Genomic DNA, 21774 nt, shown 5'->3' with positions numbered 1-21774 from the left:
CTAGTTCCCATTAATCTCCCTGCAACACATGCTCTCCCCTATGTTCAGCATCTCTCCTATCTACCAGTTAACCTACTATCTCCATCCCCTTCCCCCCCCCACCCCCACAACTAGATTCTTGATTTCCTGTCCCCGTGGATTCCCGAGCTGTCAGGATGGGTGACAGCACTTCCTCCATAGTCACCCTAATTTCATAAGACACAGGAACAAAAATAGGCTATTCAGCCCATCAAGTCTGTCCCACTATTTAATCAAGAGCGAATCCATTTTCTCACTAAACTGCATAACCTTTGATGCCCTGACTAATCAAGGAACTATCAATCTCCGCCTTTAATACATCATGACCTGACCTCCACAAAGGTCTGTGGCAACAAATTCCACAGATTTACCACCCTCTGGAAAAAGAAATTCCTCTGCATCTCCATTCTAAGGGGACTCCCTTCAATCCTAAAGTTGTGCCTTCTTGCCCTAGTCTTTCCAACTGTAGGGAAACAAACCTTTCTACGTCGACTATGTCCACGTCTTTCAACATTCAATATGTTTCAGTGAGATCCCTTTCAATCTCCCAAATTCCAACTCCAAGAGATGTCAAATATTCCTCATATGATAACTCTTTCATTCCTGGAATCATCCTTGTGAACCTCCTCTGAACCCTCTCCAACATCACCACATCTTCTGTTACATGGAGAGCCCTAAAATGCTCGCAATACTCCAAGTGAGGTCTCACTGGAGCCCAGGTAGGCTTTGTTCCCACACTCCCCATCACCATGTGGCCAAACATTGCTCTTCCCCCACCCACAAGATTGCAGATGATCCCACAAGTGTCAGATAGATCTTAAACAACGACAAAACAGTATGCAGGAAAGAGACCGGGGGCACGGTGTCAGTACAAAAGACCCTCCCTCAATGTCAGCAAAATAAAGAGACAGGTCACTGCCTTCAAGAAGTGGAGAAGATCACACATCCCCAGACAGTCCATAGAAATTTTAACTTTAAACCTCCAGCACGGTAACAGGCCCTTTTGGCCCACAAGCCATGTGGACAATTACACCCAATTAACCTACAATCCCTGGTACATTTTGGAGGGTGGGTGGAAACCGGAGTCCCCAGGCAAAACCCGTGCAGAAACGGGGAGAACATACGAACTCTTTATAAATGGTTCGGGATTCAAACCCTGGCCCTGATCGCTGATGCTGTAACATGCTCCAGTTCAAAGAATTTAAGAGGTATGGATGTAGATGGTCAGAATTGGTCTTCTAGGGTAAATATTTCATAAACTGGAGGACATATATTTAAAGTGGGGGTGGGGTAGAACTTAAAATTTGTAAAAAGAGTGGTGGGTGTGTGGAACAGGCTGTCGGGAGTAGTGATGAAGGCAGATACAAGAGTACTGTTTAAGAATCTTCTAGAGGACAACATGGAAATATAGGGGGTGGAGGGCGATGGATTCTGTGCAAGCAAGAGTTTTATTTGAACAATATTAGTTCAGCATAGATATTATGTTCCTGCACTGTTCTCTATACACATCTACGGCATGTGGAGGGGGGGTGGGGGGTGTTATGGGAGCACCTGGGACCAACCTCCGCAGGTCACGGATAGGACATGCAAACTCCACACAGACAGCTCTGGATGGCAGGATCAGACCCAGGTCTTGAGAGCAGTAATGGGGATGACAGTATCTGTGCTTCCTTTAGACAGGGGTTCATTCTGGAGAAGAACATTGTATTAAAATGGGCAGAAATGTCACAAGTCCGTAACTGACTTTCCCACTTTCTTTTCCTCAAAACAGTTGAGGTTCGCTCCGAACACCCCATTTCTAAGATTATTCAACTTTTAACCACCAGACATCAGGTGAAGGCACGTTTAAATCCAAGGTATGGACTTCAATGTACTTCTACTTCTGGGAACCAGAAGCAGTAACTCCTTATTTATCTGACTGCTGTCAGACCCATTGTGATAGACTCACCACACCACTCTCTTCACTTTGCAGTGTGTCCATTCATGCTAGGGCATATCTGGGGATAAACATGCCTTACATCCAGTCTGCTGTGACCATCCGTGCCAACGTCCGCACCACTATGCCCATGGAGCTGACTGCAAAGATAAACGTGAAAGATGCAAGCTTCAGAATTGAAAGCACCCCGGCTGAGAGGGAAAGGAAGATTCTCAGCATAAGGTGAGTCGACACCTTGTTCTCTTGCATTGTAGCAGATTGAACTTCAGAATTCCCTGTCCCATTCACTTGCTGACATATCTGTCCATGGCCTCTTACATGGCTAGACTGAGACCACATGCAAATTGGAAGAACAACACTTCATCTTTCATCTGGAGCCCCTCCAACTGGATGGCATTAACATCGACTTCTCTGGTTTCCATTAAACCTCCCTCCTTCTCCCTGTCACCTTTTTCCAGCTCTCTCTCTCTCTCTCTCTCTCTCTCTCTCTCTCTCTCTCTCCCTCTCTCTATCACTCTCTTCCCTTTTCTCTCTGTATCCTTTCACAGAGCCAACATAATTTCTCACCTTTCCTATTATCATATCCAATTCATCAATTTTATTGGGTCCAGACCCCCCCCCCCCACCCACCCCCCACTCCCCACTCTTCAGTCTTCGCTCAAAACATCAGAAATAAATCTTTCATTCCTATGGATGCCGCGAGACTGGCTGAGTTCCTCCAACGTTCACTGTGTGCTTTAGCAGATTGAGCTGACTAGTTCAGTTGTTAATTTCGTTAACACAATCTTTGGTGTATAGTTCTCAGGTTTATACCCTTTCAAGAAATATTGAGAATCTCTCCGGGGCAAAAATGATCCCAATTTTGCCAAGGACAGTGAAGGCCGAAATTTCAAAACAAGCATTCAAGTCTTCATCTAAGTCAGAACAAACACCGGAAGATCGGGTGGTAGTAAGTATTCTCCACAAAATTAGCCTTGAATTTGAATTCACTTCTGCAAATCACCAACAATTTGTGCAGAATTTTAATTCCTTTAACATATATAAAATTATAATTGTAAAATTGAATCTGAATATATAAAGAATACATTTTATACGATCAAAATGTACAGGGAATTGTAGGTCAATTGGGTGTAATTGGATGACATGGGACCATGGGCCTGTTACTGTGCAGTATTTCTAAATTATATTCTATATATTCTATATATTAGGATGTAACGGTTAGGGTAGAAGTTAGCACAATGTTATTACAGCACCAGCTGGATCACTGCTGGTGCCAGGTGCTAGAGAGGGTAGTAATAGGAAGATGTGGAGGATGAATGCTGGTGCAGGGGGGAGCGGATAAGATATTTGGATCATTGGGATCTCTTCTGGGGAAAGTCAGACCTGTACAAAAGGGACGGACTCCACTTGAACTGGAGGGGGACCAATGTGCTGGCAAGCAGATTTGCTAGAGCTGTGGGGGAGGGTTTAAACTAGTTTGGCAGGGGGGTGGGGAGCAGAGTTTGCGAGCAGTGTCTAGGGTGCATGGCCACCAAGTTAAGAATGATAAAGATAACAAAGGAAGGAAGGAAAGAAGGAGGGAGGTTTTAGATGTGATAGAACAGGAGGTAAAAAAAGGGGAAGAAGTTGCTCTGCTTGTTAAGGAGGACATTACTGCCGTGAGGTTGCAGGATGGTGTGGAGGGATCATCCAGTGAGGCTGTTTGGGTGGAATTGAGGGGTGGAGGAGGCATGAAGGTATTAATAGGAGTATATTATAGACCACCAAATGGGGCAAGAAAATTGGAAGAACAAATTTGTAAGGAGATAGCATATATGTGTAATAAACATGAGGTAGTGATCATGGGAGATTTTAACTTCCCTCACATTGATTGGGATACACATACAGTAAGAGGGCTGGATGGGCTAGAGTTTGTCAAATGTGTACAAGATAGTTTTCTTAATCAATACGCAGAGGAACCGACTCGGGATGGTGTAATACTGGATCTCCTGTTAGGGAACGAGATAGGTCAGGAGTCTGAGGTTAATGTTGGAGAACCAATTGGGTCTAGTGATCCTAATTCTGTAAGTTTTAGGGTAATTTTAGGGAAGAGCAAGGAGAGGCCTAAAGTTGAGGTTCTGGATTGGAAAAGAGCAAATTTCGAAGGAATAAGAAGGGATTTGGGGAGTATTGAGTGGGACAGGATATTTTCAGGTAAGGATGTTAATGAAAAATGGAGGATATTCAAAAAATAAATTTTGAGGGTACAGAGTAGTTATGTCCCAGTGTGGATCAAAGGAAAGGCTGGAAGTCATAGGGAGGCTGGGTTTTCGAGGAATATTGGAAATTTGGTGAGGAGAAAAAGGGAGGTGTACAAGAGGTATAAAGAGCAGGGAGCTGAGAAGTTGAAGGAGGACTACAAGGAGTGTAGAAGGAATCTTAAGAAATAAATTAGAAAGGCCAAAAAAAGGCATGAAGAGGCTTTGGCAGACAGAGTAAAAATAAATCCAAAGGGTTTCTATAAGTACATTAAAAGTAAAAGATTAGTGAGGGTTAAAATTGGTCCCCTTGTAGATAGCAAGGGTAGGCTGAGTGAGAAGTCAGAGGAAATGGGGAACATTTTGCATGATTTCTTTGCCTCGGTATTCATTAGGGAAAAAAAATATTGTACCAGTTGAAGTAAAGAAAAATAGTGGGGAGGTCATAAAGCATATAAGGATAACCGAGGAGGTAGTGATGGCTGTGTTAAAATAGATAAAGGTGGACAAATCTTCGGGTCCGGACAAAGTATTCCCAAGGACACTCAGGGAGGCTAGTGGACGGTTAGTGGGGCCATTAACAGAGATATTTAGAATGTCACTGGCCACAGGGGTGGTGCCAGAGGATTGGAGGGTGGCTCATGTTGTTCCGCTGTTTAAGAATGGGTCCAAATGTAAACCTGGGAATTATAGGCCTGTAAGTCTGACGTCTGTGGTGGGCAAGTTGATTGAAAGTCTTCTGAGGGATGGTATTTACAAATATTTGGAGGTACAGGGATTGATAGGGAGTAATCAGCATGGTTTTGTCAGGGGTAGATCATGCTTGACAAACCTGATTGAGTTTTTCGAGGGGGTTACAAAAAAAGATCGATGAAGGGAAGGCTGTGGATGTTGTCTATTTAGACTTTAGTAAAGCTTTTGACAAAGTTCCCCACAGGAGGTTAGAAAAAAAGGTTCAAGCATTAGGTATAAATAAGGAGGTAGTGAAATGGATTCAGCAATGGTTGGATGGGAGGCGTCAGAGAGAAGTGGTAGAAAATTGTTTGTCCAATTGGAGGCCGGTGATTAGTGGAGTTCCTCAGGGATCGGTCCTGGGTCCACTATTTGTTATATATATTAAGGATCTGGAAGAAGGGGTGGTGAATTGGATAAGCAAGTTTGCAGATGATACAAAGATTGGTGGTTTTGTGGACAGTGAGGAAGATTACTGTAGCTTAAAAAGAGATATAGGAAAGCTAGAGGAGTGGGCTGAGAAATGGCTGATGGAATTTAATATGGATAAGTGTGAAGTGTTGCATTTTGGAAAGGCATATCTAAAAAGGTCATATACATTGAATGGTAGACAACTGAGGTGTGCAGAGCAACAAAGGGATTTAGGAGGTATGGTAAATAGTACCCTCAAGGCTGATACTCAGGTAGATGGTGTGGTGAAGAAGGCATTTGGAATGTTGGCCTTCATAAATCAGAGTATTGAATTCAAGAGTTGGGATGTTATGATGAGGTTGTACAAGGCATTGGTGAGACCAAATTTGGAGTACTGTGTACAGTTTTGGTCACCAAATTATAGGAAAGATATAAACAAAATAGAGAGAGTGCAGAGAAGGTTCACGAGAATGTTGACAGGATGTCAGGGTTTGAGTTACAGAGAAAGGTTGAGCAGCCTGGGGCTTTTTTCTCTGGAGCGCAGAAGATTGAGGGGGGATTTGATGGAGGTGTTCAAGATTTTAAAAGGGACAGAAGGAGTCAACGTGGATAGGCTTTTTCAATTAAGAGTGGGGGATATTCAAACCAGAGGCCATGGTTTGAGATTGCAGTGGGAAAATTATAAGGGGAACATGAGGGGAAATTGCTTCACGCAAAGGGTGGTTGGGATGTGGAATAAGCTTCCGGTGGAGGTGGTGGAAGCAAGGATGTTATTTACATTTAAGACTGGATAATTACATGGAGGGGAGAGGATTGGAGGGGTATGGACCAGGTGCTGGTCAGTGGGACTAGGATGGTGGGGATTTGTTCCAGCATGGACTAGTACGGCCAAACTGGCCTGTTCTGTGCTGTATATGGTTATATGATTATATGGTTAATTCAAATCCAGGTTTAAATGGTCGGAATCAACTTCTAAGATTCGGAAATAAAATAAGATTGTAATTAAAAATACATCCCTCATGATTTTAAACCCCCTTCCGTGCTCTCATGAGTTTGGTTTTACTGCTTTTTCACAGGCACAAGTGTCTCCAGAAACACTGTCTGACCAAATCCCGTGCTCCGCAGAAGATCAGCGATCGTGGTCGTACAACCAGCTGAAATATCATTACTGCATCAGAACTCCAAAAGTTGGTGTTCAAGCCTGCATGGACGTCCAAGTACAGAATGCTCTTTCCATCCGGCATGTCCCACTGTACACGGTGATTGGGAAGAACGAGCTGAATATCACTGTTTCACCAAGTGAGAAAGCATTTGCTTTAATCTTCCTCTTTCTCCAAAGCTTGAAACAAAAGCCCTTGTTGTTGCGGCGAACCGGAGGGAAACAGGTCCTGCAACCCTACCATGTTTTGTCCTCATCCTTTCCAGCACAAAATATTGCCTGATCATCCTCTCCATGGATGCTGCCTGAGTCCCTCCAGCCTTTCTTTGTTTGCTTCTGTAGGTGTCTGTCTAAATGCCTCTTAAACGTACTTGACTCCGACCGATTCTATCAGCTCTTCCATCAGTGAAATCCTGTGTACAAATGTCCCGAGAGCCCTTTTAAATTTCCTTCCTCTCATTTTAAACCTCTGCCCTCTTGTTTTTGTTGCCCTTAACATGGGGCACAAAGACCATAGAACGTAGGAGTAGAACTAGGCCATTCAACTTATCAAGTCTGCCCTACTATTTCATCATCAGCTGGTCCCCACTCAGCCCCACTGCTTGACCTTCTCCCCAAAACCTTTGAAGCCCTGGCTAATCAATAACCTACCAATCTCTGCCATAAATATGCCCAATAACCTGGCCTCCACAACTGCTGTGGCAACAAAATTCCACAGATTCACCGCGCTCTGGCTGAAGAAATTCCTCCACACCTCTGTTCTAAGTGGATGCCCTTCAATCCTGAATCTGTGCTCTCTCATCCTAGAGTCTAGGACCTAGACTCTTCAACCGTGGAAACAACCTTTCTACATCTGCTCTGCCCACGCCTTTTAATATTCATTATGTTTTAATGAGATCCTCTCATTCTTCTATATTTCAGTGAATACGGGCCAAGAGCCATCAAACGCTCCTCATTCCCGGAAGGGGGCCCTTGCCAGTCTATCCCAACGAATTCACATCTCATACCATCATAGTAATTAGAAAGTTAGTACTGGTCACAGTGGTGTCGCTTTCCATCCTGATCACCGTTTCCCAAGATGCCTCATACAAGGTCACTAATTCATCCTGCACAACACCCTGTCTCAGATGCCTTCTCATATGGGTCAAGGAAACTATCCCTTGTACATGCCAGGTAATCCTCCTCCACTGTGTTGCGACCAGCTTGGTTCTCCCAAACAACATTTTGACTGCATTTTACAGTCATCCCTATCAACTGCTGCACTAGAATTGCAGACTGCCCTCAATTTGTATTTAGTTAATAAAGAAGAGATCATTGCCCAATGTTGGAGCCTTGAAGGACGCTTATATAGAAGCTTTCAAATAAATAAGTCCACCGTCAGCTTTTGGCATCAGAGTCCTAATGTGCCTTTGGCAATATTTCTCTCACTTGCAGTTAGTTCAGAGGCAGATATTGAGAAGATTGTATTGGAGGTACAGGGAGGAGCCAAGTCACTGTCAAAGATGATGCGACTTGAAGACAAGGAGATGGCGATTGAGAAGACACTGGACAGCCAGATGGATCAAGATAAGTTGAGGACAATTCTAATGAAGACACCAAGTGAGGTACCATCTTGTTAATACATTTGGGGATCTGCCAAATGGGACAACTTGGGTTGTAGTTTATATGTCACGTTATACCTGGTACAGTGAGAAGGGTTCTTCTGCCAGCAGTCTAACAGGTTGGCTCGAAGATTCAGCTGTATAATGTAGAAGAACAATTACAGGGTGTAGAGTTATAATGAAGAGAAAAGATTGATTACTAACAAGCAAGGGTAGTGTGACAAAACTGTAGTCTGGCCCATGCAGGAGCCTGATGGCAGCAGGAAAGAAACTGTCTTTTAGCCTATTGGTGCCACGGGGTATGGCGGGGGGAGGAGAAAGTGCATCTGGGGTGGGGTGGGTCTTTCATTGTGTTGGTTGCCTTTCCTATGTTGGACTACCATTCAGAGAAGGCCTCTGCCATTTCGTCTTATAATAGTTGAATAGGTCCATGGATAGGAAAGATTTTGGATGGATATGAGCTGACCCTTGGACTCTATTCATTAGAATATAGAAGAATGAAAGGGGATCTCATAGAAACATTTTGAATAATGAATGGGTTGGACAGAATGGATATAAATAAGATGTTTCACCTGTTGGGTGATTCCAGGACAAGAGGGCACAGTCTTAGAATTAGAAGTTATCCAATCAAAACAGAGATAAGGAAGAACTTCTTTAGTCAGAGGTCATGGATCTGTGGAACTCACTGCCGCATACAGCGGTGGAGGCCAGATCACTGGGAGAATTTAAACAGGAAATTGATAAGTATCTAATTAGTAAGGGTATCAAGGGATATGGGGAAAAGGCTGGAAATTGGAACTAGGGGTGAGGATAATTCAGCCTAGTGTAGAGTCACGGAACAGACTCGATGGGCCTAGTGGCCTGCTTCTGCTCCTTTATCTTGTGATCTTGTGATAACCAAGGTTTCGGGCTGGAGCCCTTCATCAAGGTATGGTCAAAATGTAGGCAGCTGGGGAGGGGAGGGACAGAGGGAGGAGCACAGGCCCACAGGCAGGAGGTGGATAAAGGAGGGAGGGCCCACCAGCAAATAGGGGTCAAGTAGAGAGCTCTGAGAATGGAGAGGGAAGGGTGTGGAGAGGGATGGGGAAGAGAGGGAGAACAGAGAGTGGTCTCGCAGAAACCAGACAAGTCAATCCTATCCGGTTGGAGAGGGCCCAGTCAGAATTTTAAGTGTGGCATCTCCAATTTACAGGTGGCCTTGGTTTGACAGGGCATGAGGCTGTGGTCAGACATGTCAGCGCGGGAGTGGGGCGCAGAATTGAAATGGTGGTCACTGGGAGATCACTTCGGACAGAAAGTGTTCTTCAACGTTGAGCTGGTGGTCTTCAGGCTTCTGTACCAGTGAGAAGGGATGTGTCCAGGGTGATGGGGGAGGGGGTCCTCTATGAGGTTGGCTGCCTGTTTGAGGCATGTAGATGTCTCTGGCGGATGGGAGGTTGGAGCTTGTGTCAGGCCTGTTTGCGCTTGCTGCCTTCTGCAGCACGGTTGAGCTGTGCTGTGACGCGGTGTAAACTCCGAGACTGCCCATCACCCCAATGTGCCACTCTGCTTGCAGGCGAAGAGGTACAACAGCACCTGGGGCAGGTACGGGCAGCTGAGCTCAAGCAGCTCAGCCACACTGTCAGGGAGCAGCCAAATCTCCCCATCCTCGTCGCTCTCGGATCAGAGGAGAAGGGCAGGCGAACAGGGCTGGAGCAGGGAGTGGTCAACAAGCCAGTTCACCGGCAGCTCCCACAGCAGCTCCAGCTCCAGCAGCAGGCTGAGGAGTGGCAGGAGGACGACCTCTGGCAGGATCCAAACCCATCACAGCGGTTCCTCCCCACACAGCATGAGGCGTTCTGGTCACTCAAAGGTAACCCCCTACTATCACGCACTTACTGACAATTTTAGCCGATGGGCTTATAATGGGATCTGGACAGGATGTAGAGTTGGGCGGACACGTGGCAGATGAAGTTCAATCTGGATAAGTGCGAGGTGATGCATTTTGGAAGGTCAAACCTGAAGGCTGAGTACAGGGTAAGTGGTCGGTTATTTATCTGGGCGGAGGAAAAGAGGGGGTCCAAATGCATCCAAGGTTGCTGTGCAGGTTGACAGGATAGTTACGAAGGCCAATAGGATGTTGGGCATCATTGGTAGGGAGTTTGAGTTCAAGTCAAGAGGCCTTGATCCACTCTCCAAATCTCTGGTGTTCACTTCATTACAGGAAGGATGTGGAAGCTGTGGAGAGGGGGCAGAGGAGATTTACCTGAATTGGGAAATAAATCTTACGAGGCAAGGTTAGCAGAGCTGGGACTTTTCTCTTTGGAGCATAGAAGGATGAGAGGAGACTTGATAGAGGTCTACAAGATTCTGAGAGACATAGATAGGGTGGACGGCCAGCACCTGTTTCCCAGGGAAAGATCAGCAAAAGCCAGAGGACACATGTCCAAAGTGAAGGGAGGGAAGTTTAGGGGAAGCATCAGGGGTAAGTATTTTTACACAGAGAGTTGTGGGGGCCTGGAATGCCATGCTGGGGATAGTGGTGGAGGCCGGAACATGAGGGGCACTTAAGAGACTCTTAGACAGGCACATGGATGGAAGAAAAAAAGTTTATGGGGTAGGGAGGGGTTAGTGTTTTTATTGTAGGCATATATAGGTCAGAGGGCCTGGACTGCATGTAGTGTTCTGTGTACCCACAACAACACCGCTTGGTGCTGTGAAGAGGAATGGAGTCTCACACGTTTTATTTAAATGCACTTTTCACAGAGCATAACCCAGAAGCTAATGGAACTTGACTTCAGATCAATCGAGGCAAGTCAGGTGAGAAAATCTTCTTCCGTGATGGTTCCTGTTCTGTTATCGAGATATCTGACAGTTCTAGAACTGAATAAATAATGCTCTCACTTTAATCTCTTGTTTTGCAAGTTGCTTTTGGAAAGAGTGAGCATTATAATTTTGGAATATTTATCTTTGTGAATAGATTTCAGGAATAAGAAGTAAATTACCTATTGAGCTAGCAGTAGTTATAGATTCGAGCTCAAGTTCAAGTTTATTGTCACCTGATTGTACAAGTACAACCCAACAAAACAATGTTCTCCGGTCCTCAGTGTAAAACACGCAGACACACAACACAGACAATCGATACGCATGCAGTACCTGTATGCATGTACAGGGTATAAAAATTCATAAATATTGGTCAGTCAAATGAGAAAAGGATGGTTGGTGTGAACATTTCAATCAGTCTAAAAACATTCTCACTGCCCGTGGGAAGAAGCTGTTCGTCAGCCTGGTGGTACTGGCTCTGATCCTCCTGGATCTCTTCCCCGACAGAAGCGAATGGGGTCCTCATCTTAGAATCTTAGTCATTTAGAGCAGGAGAAAGCCATTCAGTTCTTCAAGCCTGCTTCGCCATTCAGTCCCAAACATGTGACCCCAGAATTCAACACTTTCTCTCCACCCCCACCCCCCCCCCCCCCCCGACCCCTTTCTCCATAAGGGCCACATCCAACTCCCTTTTGAATATATCAAATGAACTGGCCCAACAACTTTCTGTGGTCGCGAGTTCCACAAGTTCGCAACACCTTGAGTGAAATCGTTTCTCCTCGTCTCAGTCCTAAATGGCTTCCATCTTATTCTTTATCCCCCTTGTACCTCCACAAAAAGGAACGTTCTTCCTGCATCTAACCTGCCTAGTCCTGTCAGGATGTGAAATCCCCTCTCGTTCTTCTAAATTCCACTGAGTACAGCTCTATTCAATCTAATCTTTCTTCACACCTCAGTCCGGTTGTCCCAGGAACCGGACTGGCGTGACAGGAACCAGTGCGGTGGTTTGCCTCTCTGATTTGAATCCTCATGGCATTGTCTGTTTTTGCTTAGTACACCATCACCAAGCACCGGAGAAGCATGTCTACATCAAAGCACACCTCTGGCTCAGCATTCATCACCAAGATTGAACGTGGTTCTGGCTCGAGAGGACGACACACAAGCCGTGGTTCATCTATTCTCCGTTCATCCAACCAGGTTGGTCTACTAGTTTCTAGAAGTGATCTGAGATCCTTGGCAGGACCGGGAGACTCTAATGTCTGCCTTATGTTCATTATTCCAGCGCTACCTGATTGGCACTGCAGGCTCTCCCTCTCTGGTCGTCCTGCTTCGAGCCAGAAGAACTGACGGTGTGCAGCGGGGATACCAGCTCTCTGCATATACAAAGATCTCATCTCGCCTACCTAGGATGCATTTGCGCTTGGTAGAACTGGATCAAAAGAGCAATTGGAAGATCTGTGCAGATGCCCTGCTCCCCAGCAGCCAGAAAGTATTGGTAAGGATTCACCGTCCCTGAATACTCTGACCATTTGGACTGGACCGGAGCACGCAGGTGAAAGGTGTGGACAGAGTAGATGCAAGAAGGGTTGCTTCCCACGGTGGAGGTAGTTCCCCATTGCCCGGCCCTTTTTCCCAAAACCTTGGATGCCCTGGCTAATCATCAGCCTATCAATCTCTGCCTTAAATACACCCAATAACCCGGCCTCCACAACCGCCTGAGGTAACAAATTCCACAGATTCACTAGTCTGACTGAAGAAATTCCTCTCCATCCCTGTTCTTCAACTTCAATCCTGAAGCTCTGGGCTTTTTCCCTATTCCAGGGGTGACCAACCTTTTAATTTATACATACAGCATGGTACCAGACCATTTTGGCCCATGAGTCCATGCTGCCCAATTAACCTACACCACCTGATACGAAACCTGTGGGCCGAAATAGCCAGTTACCATGCTGTATATCTTTACCTACACCTCCCGGTACAACCCGTGGGCTAAAATGGCCAGTTACCATGCTGTATATCTTGACCTACACCCTCTGGTACTACCCATGGGCCAAAATGGCCAGTTACAGTGCTGTATGTCTAAATTAAAAATCAAAAGGTTGGCACCCCTGCCTAGGCTCTCCCACCATGGTAAACTTCTAGCCCATCGTATACCCTTTACTTTCTACGGATGCCGCGTGGGAGTTTCTCAAGTAGTTTTGAGCGTTGCATTGGACCTCAGTGTCTGCAGACTTTCTTGTTTAATAACAGCCGTAGGTTAAGCGAGGTTGGTGAAAGGGAATCGAGGGCAGAAGAGGAAATGTTGTTCCCTCCTGAACACTGGAGGTAATGAATTGTCTGACTGAAATCGTAGTGCAGTGCAGGCAGGAACTCCACCCCTCAATTAACTGACAGAGACCTGTGTGTGGGGCATAAACTGACTGGCTCCCGTTTTTGACTAGTTTGGATTTGAGAAATCTCCAAGTTTCCTAAGCTTTCATGTAAAGTGTCTCCAACGTGCACTTCCACCCACAAACTGGAGGACCAACACCTCGTCTTCTGTCTGGAATTAACAGCAACTTCTGCGGTTTCCGTTACTCTCCCCCCCCTTTCCCTAATCCCAATTTCTCCTTTCCTTGAGTTCTGACTCTCTCTTTCTCCTTCCCTTCCCTTTGTCTCCTTTTCTCCAGCATTCAGAGCCACCAACCTCCCCCAAATATTTTGCACCTTTCCTCTCCTGTCCTCCTATCCAGATTTAAGGATCGCCATTTGTCTGTTAACCTGAGCTCTCCCTTCTCCACTTTCCCACTCCTTCACAACCCCCCCCCCCGCTCCTTTCCTCCCTTTACCCACCTCTCCTCCCCCAGCCTTTCTACTCAGACACCTCCCTGTGGTTAGCTCGCACCTTGAAGACGGACTCGGGAAGGACATGCGAGTTGTACACCTTTACCTCTTGTGGACACTGAGAGACTGGCTGAGCTCCTCCAGCACCTGTGTTTTTAATGCAATCACAGCATCTGCAGACTTTCACGTTTCACCTCCTCATCTTATTGCCACTTCTTATTACCACCAACAGGCATTAGCAAGGTGGGGCGAAAACTGTGAGAGGTACAAAGTCTCCGCGAAGTTGTCCACTGGTCAGCTGGCAAGCCATCCCGCCATGAAGCTCAAAATGCGGTGGTCGAAGATCAACGAGAACCTGAAGTACGGTGCCAAAGTGTAAGTCTAGTGTCATGTCGTTGCCTTCACCAGCTCTTCATTCTGTCCCCGTACAAAGCACGGAGATGACAACCATTTCCTCTTCTGTTCAGGGTCGGAGACTATCTCCCAGGGCTTGCCTATTCACTGGGATTATCACAAAGTTACAAGCGAAATCCCTCTCATCAAATCACAACATTGGTGGCTCTAACTTCCCCACAGACAATCGATGCCATTGTCAAGTTGCCCAAGGTATGAATAACTACGATTTTAAGTCTGAGCAATGATTTGGCCCCAATTTATCATTCCTACCAGTGAAATCATGGACATTTTTGCTTTGGTTTCAGATGTCGGTTTATTATCAAGGTCTTCAGATCCCCAGTACGATCCCTCTTCATTCATTGAGCAAACATGTCCAAGAAAGAGGGTACAGCAGCATCAGGGAAATTCCAGAACTTCTTCTCAAAATGAATGAACGTAATTATCCAGCCGTTGTGATTCACCGCGCCTCTCCCAAACCGATCTCCTTACCTCAACTGAAAATATGCATAGCAAGCATCTTGTGGGGTTATTTTGGATTTGATACGTTCTCCTTTGAAAGAGGATCAATGAAGCAGTGTGGCGCTAGGATACTAGAAAGTGCGTTACTTCTCAGAGATTGAGGGTCATCTGCAAATTTGAACAGAGAACTTTAAAAGTCGGACGAAGCAGGTGGTTGGGTGACTCCTAAAAGTGATCTGGTTTTGTTGGGAGAAGATGATGGGGTTTCTGTTTGATTCCTGGTCTATCGTCGTTGTTTGCAGTACAACAGATTATTTGCCGTGAGCCCAGAGATTTCCTCGGCCCCATCTTCTCCTCATTACTAGGTGGTCATCAGTAGGGCACATTAGTCTTGATAAAGGATCTCACTCCAAAACATCGACTGACCATTTCTACCCTCGGATGCTGCCTGACCCAATGAGATCCTCCAGCTCCTCCTTGTTGAATCAAGCGAATGAGCATTTCTCTGTTCTTGATCTGAATGTGGGCATTAAGCCATTTCTTCTCAACCGATTAGAACCTTGGCTGAAATATTTTCGAGCCAAATTTAAAATTAAACAAGGCATTTGTTATTCATGTAGCCAATAATGAATGCAAATACAACGAGCCCTCACATGATTGAGTTAAAATGTGGAATTCTATGTCCAAAACCATGCTAATTAGAATATTAGCCTGTAATCTATTGAGATGTTCTCTAAGCTTCCACATTGCCTGGACCAAAAGGGTTGGTGCAGCGATTAGCAAAACGCTGTTACAGCACCGGCGATCGGGACCGGGGTTGGAATCTTGTGCTGTCTGTAAGGAGTTTGCACTTTCTCCTCGTGTCTGCGTGGGTTTTCTCCAGGGGCTCCGGTTTGCTCCCATCGCTTGAAACTTTCCAGGGGTGTAGGTTAATTGGGTGGCGCAGACTCATGGGCCGAAATGACCCATTACTGTGCTGCATGTCTAAATTTATAAATATTTAAAAATATATACATTTAAATTTATTGCCAAGAAATTCATTAGAATGAATGTTTTTGAATCATTACAAGAAACAGTCCCTTTTTCCCAACTCACACAAGCTGACCATTTCACTGCATTTCTCCCACTTGCCTCCAAACCTTCCCCACCCATTGAATATCACAATTTCTCTACCACTTTCTCTGGCAGCTTCTTCCACACACCCACCACCCTCTGTGTGGAAAGGTTGCCTCTCACGTCCCCTGTGCCCTCTCGCTTTCCACGATACCCCATAGTTTTGGACTCCTCTATCCTGTGAGGGGGTGGTGGGTTATTAAGAGAATCAACAGGCATGCAGTTAATAAACGAGAATGGCGAATGTGACTTAAAAGAGGTCTACAAGATTACGAGAGGCACAGCCAGCACCTTTCTTTCCAGGGAGGGAGTCGCGTACATGTAGTGATACAATCACAACACTGGCCGCACTCCTACCAGCTGACTGCAGGGGACAACCATTGTACCTGCAGGTAGGCAACCTGGGAGCCTGCCCCACCTGGCTAGCTGTCAATCACCGGCCTGTATATCGTCTTGAGCCGGCCCCTCCCGGCGTCAGTCGGACACGTGGAGCCAGCAAAGATATTAAGACTGGTGTTCTTTCACTTCTTCTTAACAAATGTCTTTGACTTGGCTGCAGGAGAATGTGTTGTACAAAATAATATCATCCAAACGTTTGACGGCAACAAACTGAATCATCAGATTTCCAATGACTGCTACTACATCTTGACTCAAGACTGTACGGACAAACCAAAGTTCATGTTGTTGATGAAGCGGGCGGAAAGTGATAAATCCAAGAAGTCAATCAAACTGATCATGTCCTTGAGGAACACGTAAGTCTCAGCTTTAATGTCATCAGCTGATAATGATGGTTCTCAGTGAAGGAGGAAATGTTGTCAGTCAAGGCTGTCGATGAACTCAGTCTAAAGGTTAATTTGATCACTGTTCCCTACCTTAAATGGAATCTGCAAGTCTGTATATAATATGTTGAAGTGGGACTGAGTTATTTGGGAGGATTCTTAAATAACTTAGAGAGGCAAGATTCAAATAACAGAAGAGATTTTACTTACTGATGTCTTCCACCATCACAGGACACTGTTCACACACTCACATATACATATACATCCGCCCCCACAGTGGTGCACTACAGTTACTACAGTGAGAAGGGTGTATTCTTACACGGTTACAAAATAGTTCACATTATCCTGATTGTATTACAGTGGGCATACTACTGGACTGATACACAGTGAAGCAATGAATAGGAGAGCCATTGTGATATAAGGAGAGGGTGGACACACTTGGCATTGAAGGCCAAGGAGACATTGATAGAGATGTATTACATCATGGGAGGTATTGATAGTCGGGATCTGTACCCCAGTGTAAAAATGTCAGACATGAGATTTAAGGTGAGTGGGGGGAGATTAAAGGAGATGTGCGGGATGTTTGTTTTACACAGAGAGTAGGAGGTGCCTGGAATGGGCTGGCAGAGGTTGTGGTGGAAGCAGATACAATGGTTGGGTTTAAAATGTGCAAGGATACAAATTGTGTGTGAGCTACATTTTAGTTTAAATTGGGTATCAAGTTATGTGGGGACACAGGCCTGTTCCTGTACTGTTCTGTCCCAAGATGATAATGACATAATGAATATAATTAAAATATATTGTCTAATTTCAATTGTAATTGTCTGGAAGGAAAATTTTCCATTGGATTAATGGAAAAAGCATCTTGGATCTTGCCCATTACATATTGGAATTTAGGAGAATGAGGGTGGATCTCATTGAAATATTTTGAATGTTGAAAGGCGAGGACAGAGTAGATGTAGAAAGGTTGTTTCCCCATGGTGGGAGAGTCTTGGACAAGGGACCACAACTTCAGGATTGAAGGGCGTCCACTTAGAATAGCAATGCAGAGGTATTTCTTCAGCCAGAGTGCGATGAATCTTTGGAATTTTGTTGCCATAGGCGGTTGTGGAGGCCGGGTCATTGGGTGTATTTAAGGCAGAGATTGATAGGTTCTTGATTAGCCAAGGCATCAAAGGTTATGGGGAGAAGGGCCTGGCAGTGGGGCTGAGTGGGGAAATGTGTCAGCTCATGATTAAACAGTGGGACAAACTCAATGGGCTGAATGACCTATTTCTGCTTCTATGTCTCATGGTTTACCAGTCTTATCATACAAGATGAGATGAGGGATTTTCTTGTCATCTTCATAAGAACAATGCAAAGATCCACTGCAGACTTACGTGTACATAAGATACCGCGACTACAGTCGTATATTTTAAATTATTACTATATGCCATGAAGCAGAAAAATAGTTAATAACATAAAAGGTTAGATCAATAAGTTAATGCAATAAAAAGGGGTGTTTCAGTCATGCAGGCAGATTTTTTGGAGCCCCAGAGCAGTTTATAATAAAACTTAGTGTAATACCGAGCGACGAGCTGGTCATCCAAATCCTCCATTCCATCATTTCCATCTCTCCTGTGTTAATCCAACACCTGCACCCATTCCAACCTGTTTTTGTTTCTTTAAATCAGGACCATTGAAGCAATTCCTTCCCAAGACCAAATCAAAATGTTGGTGAATGGTGTTGAAAGGTCCCCAGATCAACCAATTCCAAATCTACAAGGTGAGTGAAGCTCCGACTCCTGAGGAAGTTCTGGTCATGGATCAATAGTTTAGATGTCTCTTCACTTCAGCAATTTGGTACTTAATTATATGAATTAATGATAATCTGGTTTCTTCCCACCCTTCAAAAACGTACAGGGATTGTAGATAAATTGGAGTATTTGGGCAACATGGCCTTGTGGGCCAGAAGTGACTGCTACCATTTTGTATGTCTATATTTAAATTTAATTTAAAATCACAAAATAAACTTGGTCCTCACCATTCCTGCTTCATCTTCTCCTCACCCCTCCTCATTCTGCTCATAGTTCAATCCAAATGCTTTAAATTCACCGCCATTCTGTGGAAGCCTTTCCTCAATTACAAGATTAAGTTAAGGTATCAGAGGTTCTCAACCTTTTTCTTCCTACTCACACACCACTTTAAGTAATCTCTATTCTATCGGTTCTCTGTGATTAGGAAGGGATTGCTTAAAGTGGGATGTGGGTGGAAACAAAAAAAGTTTTAAAACCCCTGTTTTAATCGTCCCTCATTGACTCGTTATGTGCAGGGTTTCAGAACTCCAAAGGAAATGGGCCAATGACAATTTTTCTCAAGCAAAATATTTCAGTAACAATTGGGTCTAGAGCAGTGATTCTCAACCTTCCCTTCCCACTCACATCCCACCTTAAGCCATCCCTTCCTAATCACAGAGAACCGTTGGCCAGGGATGTGGGTCGGAAGTGAAGGTTGAGAACCACTGGCATAAGGTGAATATATCTGTTTGTCTTCTAGATATCATAATTGTTCAAAGAAATGGAACCGGAGTTGTTATCCAAGCTCCATCAATCAGCATTGAAAGTTTGTACTTCGATGGAAACCAAGTCCAGGTACCTCATGGTTATTAACTGACTCAAATTTCCAATATATTACAGGCACATAGAACTAAACCAGCATGCCAATTTGGTTGTCATGTATGTATTGGGCCAAAGGGCCTTTTCTGTGCTGTTTGACTGTGTGACTCTAACTTTGTAGTTCAACTGTTCTAACATCTCTGTCCTGGTGTAAAGATTACCCTTGACCATATGATGGGGAAGACATGTGGACTTTGTGGCCTTAATAACGGGGAGCAGAAGTTGATCATGCCCAATCATGAGGAAGCCAAAGACCAAGAGCATCTTTACGAGTCGTGGTTGTGCTCAGGAACATCCTGCAAGGACGGTAAGAGGGCCTGGCTCATTTCAATTCCCCATCCGTGGATCTCCCAGTGGCCACCCATTTCAAATCCCCATCTGTGGACCACCTGCAAATTAGAACCACATCACATCTTCTGTCTGGGAACCCTTTAACTGGATAGCATTCACATCGACTTCTCTGGTTTCTGTTAAACTACCCCATCATCGTTCCTCCAGCAATCTCTCTCTCTCCTTTCACCGAGCCAAAATGAATTCTCACCTTTTCTCTTATCATGTCCAATGAACTCCTTTAGTTTATTAATCTGGACTCCTCCCCCTGCCATCCTTTAATTCAGGCACCTGCCTACTTCTTGCTCACACCTTGAAGAAGGGCTCAGGCCCGAAACATCAGCTCGATAACATTACCTCCTCTGGATGGTGCGAGACCGACTGAGTTCCTCCAGTTTCTGCAGACTTTTGTGTTCCACTCTGGCTCGTAGTCAGGAAGGTCGATAGAAACATTGTTCCTGCTGCAATAAACCTCCCCGTCTGTTAAATTTCAGATTGCAGAGTGAAACAAGAATTTGTGGAGCTGGGTCAGGTGGTCGAGTTTGATGGGGAGGAATCCAGATGCTATTCTGTTGAACCAGTCCAGCGGTGTTTGGCGCAATGTACCCCCTTGGAAACCCGCTCTCGATCTGTCAACTTCCACTGTGTACCGTCCAGTAAGTCCGCACAGCACATGCCCATTCTAAAAAAAACCATCCACAGTGTAGAAAATCCAGGCTTGTTGTCATTCTAAAGGGTGTGATGCACAATCTTTTTGAAGTATGACTAAGTGTTCAACATATTCCCCCAAGCCCAGAAGGGTCCCTGCAGTATAGAAGCAAAATGATTCATTGAGAAGCCATTGATTATAAGTTTACATTTATTTGTTACATTAAGTTCAAAGATCAAATTTATCGACACAATACATGTACGACATCACAGGACCCTGAGATTCGTTTTCTGTAGACCAGGCAGAATTTCTAGTGACTGGGACTAGTTACCTAGTACAGTGAGAAGGGCTCTTCTGTGAGCAGACTAACAGGGTACCTGTAACATATACAGCTGTGTAAAGAGCAAATTTCACAGAGTGTAGAAAATGTGCACCAAGCAAAGGCAGTATGGTAGTTCTGTTGTGGGGTTCCTTCAAAAGCCTGATGGCTGCAGGGAATAAACTTTAAGCCTATTGGTGCATACTTTTACACTCTTAAAACCTTCTCCTCAATGAGGAGAGAGAGATTATGAACAGACTTACATTCTCATATTACCTACACGCTTTGATGTAGCAATGTACATTTATTTTTAAATGGATTGCATTTGGTAATTTAAAAAAAAGTTTACACATTCAATATGGTTCCTTATTGGCACTACTTTATTTCATTCCAAATTATAATTAAAAGCACCCTTTCCAGAATATTATGAAAATTCTTTCTGCCAGTTTTGCTCCTAATCGGCGATTTCTCTCGACAGCTTTCACCGTGACTGACACTTCGCTCTTCAACAGAAAGTCTGTGGACATCAGTCGTTCAGTAGATGCTCACAGTGACTGCTTGTGCAGGTGTACAGAATGAAGAATCAGACTGGAAATAAAGTTCCCTTGTCTTTGTATTCTGAGGATAAAAACTTCTAGTTAATACAAATTCTAGTTAATGTAAAAGAACTAATGTTTTGAATAGCTATTTTTCCAATATATAAATAAAAGTTTTCTCGGCAACTGCAAACAAAGTTTGTGAATGATTTTTGTCACTGTGAATAAGTGGTAACTTATGGTATTAAGTGAGCATCTGATCAAGCTGAGGAGGTCCTCTTGTTTCCAAGAGAAAGTGTTGGGAATTGGGCAATGCCTCACATATTCTTCTCGGGATCTCCCATCAACGGTATCTATCCTGTTGTGGTCTCCTCTACATCGGAGAGCCTGGATGCAGATTCATAGATAGCTGCTTTGAGCACCTCGGCTCTGTCTGCTGCAATAGTGTGGATCTCCAATGGCTGCCCATTTCTATTCCCCATCCCTTGCTGACGTGTTTGTCCATGGTCTCATGCACAGCCAGACTGAGACCACTGCAAATTGGAGGAACCACATCAAATTCCATCTTGGCACCCTCCAACCAGATGGCTTTAACGTCGAGTTCTCCTGCTCTTGTTAAACCACTATCCCCGCTCCATCTTTCCCTGTGTCTCCTTTCCTCTCGCTCTGTCTCTCTTTTCCCTCCATCTCCTTTCCACCAGCTCTGTGTTCACAGAGCTAAACCATCACCTCTCCCAATCAATGCTTACATTTTCTCTCTCAAGCCAAGTTCATTGTCAACTGATTGTACAAGTACACCCCGATAAAACACCGTTCTCCA

General features: G+C 44.7%; 1 protein-coding gene across 1 annotated transcript in view; it reads left to right on the top strand.

The window, feature by feature from the left end:
- The window catches only part of LOC138764068 (vitellogenin-like), a 35990-nt gene extending 14839 nt beyond the window's left edge, over positions 1–21151 (top strand). The window contains exons 18-35 of the mRNA XM_069939378.1: positions 1790–1874; positions 1991–2176; positions 2753–2903; positions 6411–6633; positions 7928–8097; positions 9650–9946; positions 10840–10893; positions 11950–12093; positions 12179–12391; positions 13952–14094; positions 14187–14325; positions 14421–14550; positions 16247–16439; positions 18140–18231; positions 19002–19096; positions 19277–19427; positions 19945–20106; positions 20897–21151. Coding sequence (XP_069795479.1) covers positions 1790–1874; positions 1991–2176; positions 2753–2903; positions 6411–6633; positions 7928–8097; positions 9650–9946; positions 10840–10893; positions 11950–12093; positions 12179–12391; positions 13952–14094; positions 14187–14325; positions 14421–14550; positions 16247–16439; positions 18140–18231; positions 19002–19096; positions 19277–19427; positions 19945–20106; positions 20897–20997 — 2729 coding nt within the window. The 3' untranslated portion in view covers positions 20998–21151. The remainder of the gene's footprint in view (positions 1–1789; positions 1875–1990; positions 2177–2752; positions 2904–6410; positions 6634–7927; positions 8098–9649; positions 9947–10839; positions 10894–11949; positions 12094–12178; positions 12392–13951; positions 14095–14186; positions 14326–14420; positions 14551–16246; positions 16440–18139; positions 18232–19001; positions 19097–19276; positions 19428–19944; positions 20107–20896) is intronic.
- Positions 21152–21774: the final 623 nt, after the last annotated feature.

This window comes from Narcine bancroftii, chromosome 5 (assembly GCF_036971445.1).
Source record: "Narcine bancroftii isolate sNarBan1 chromosome 5, sNarBan1.hap1, whole genome shotgun sequence".
NCBI classification, from domain to species: domain Eukaryota; kingdom Metazoa; phylum Chordata; class Chondrichthyes; order Torpediniformes; family Narcinidae; genus Narcine; species Narcine bancroftii.
This window is presented reverse-complemented; position numbering and strand designations above follow the sequence as displayed.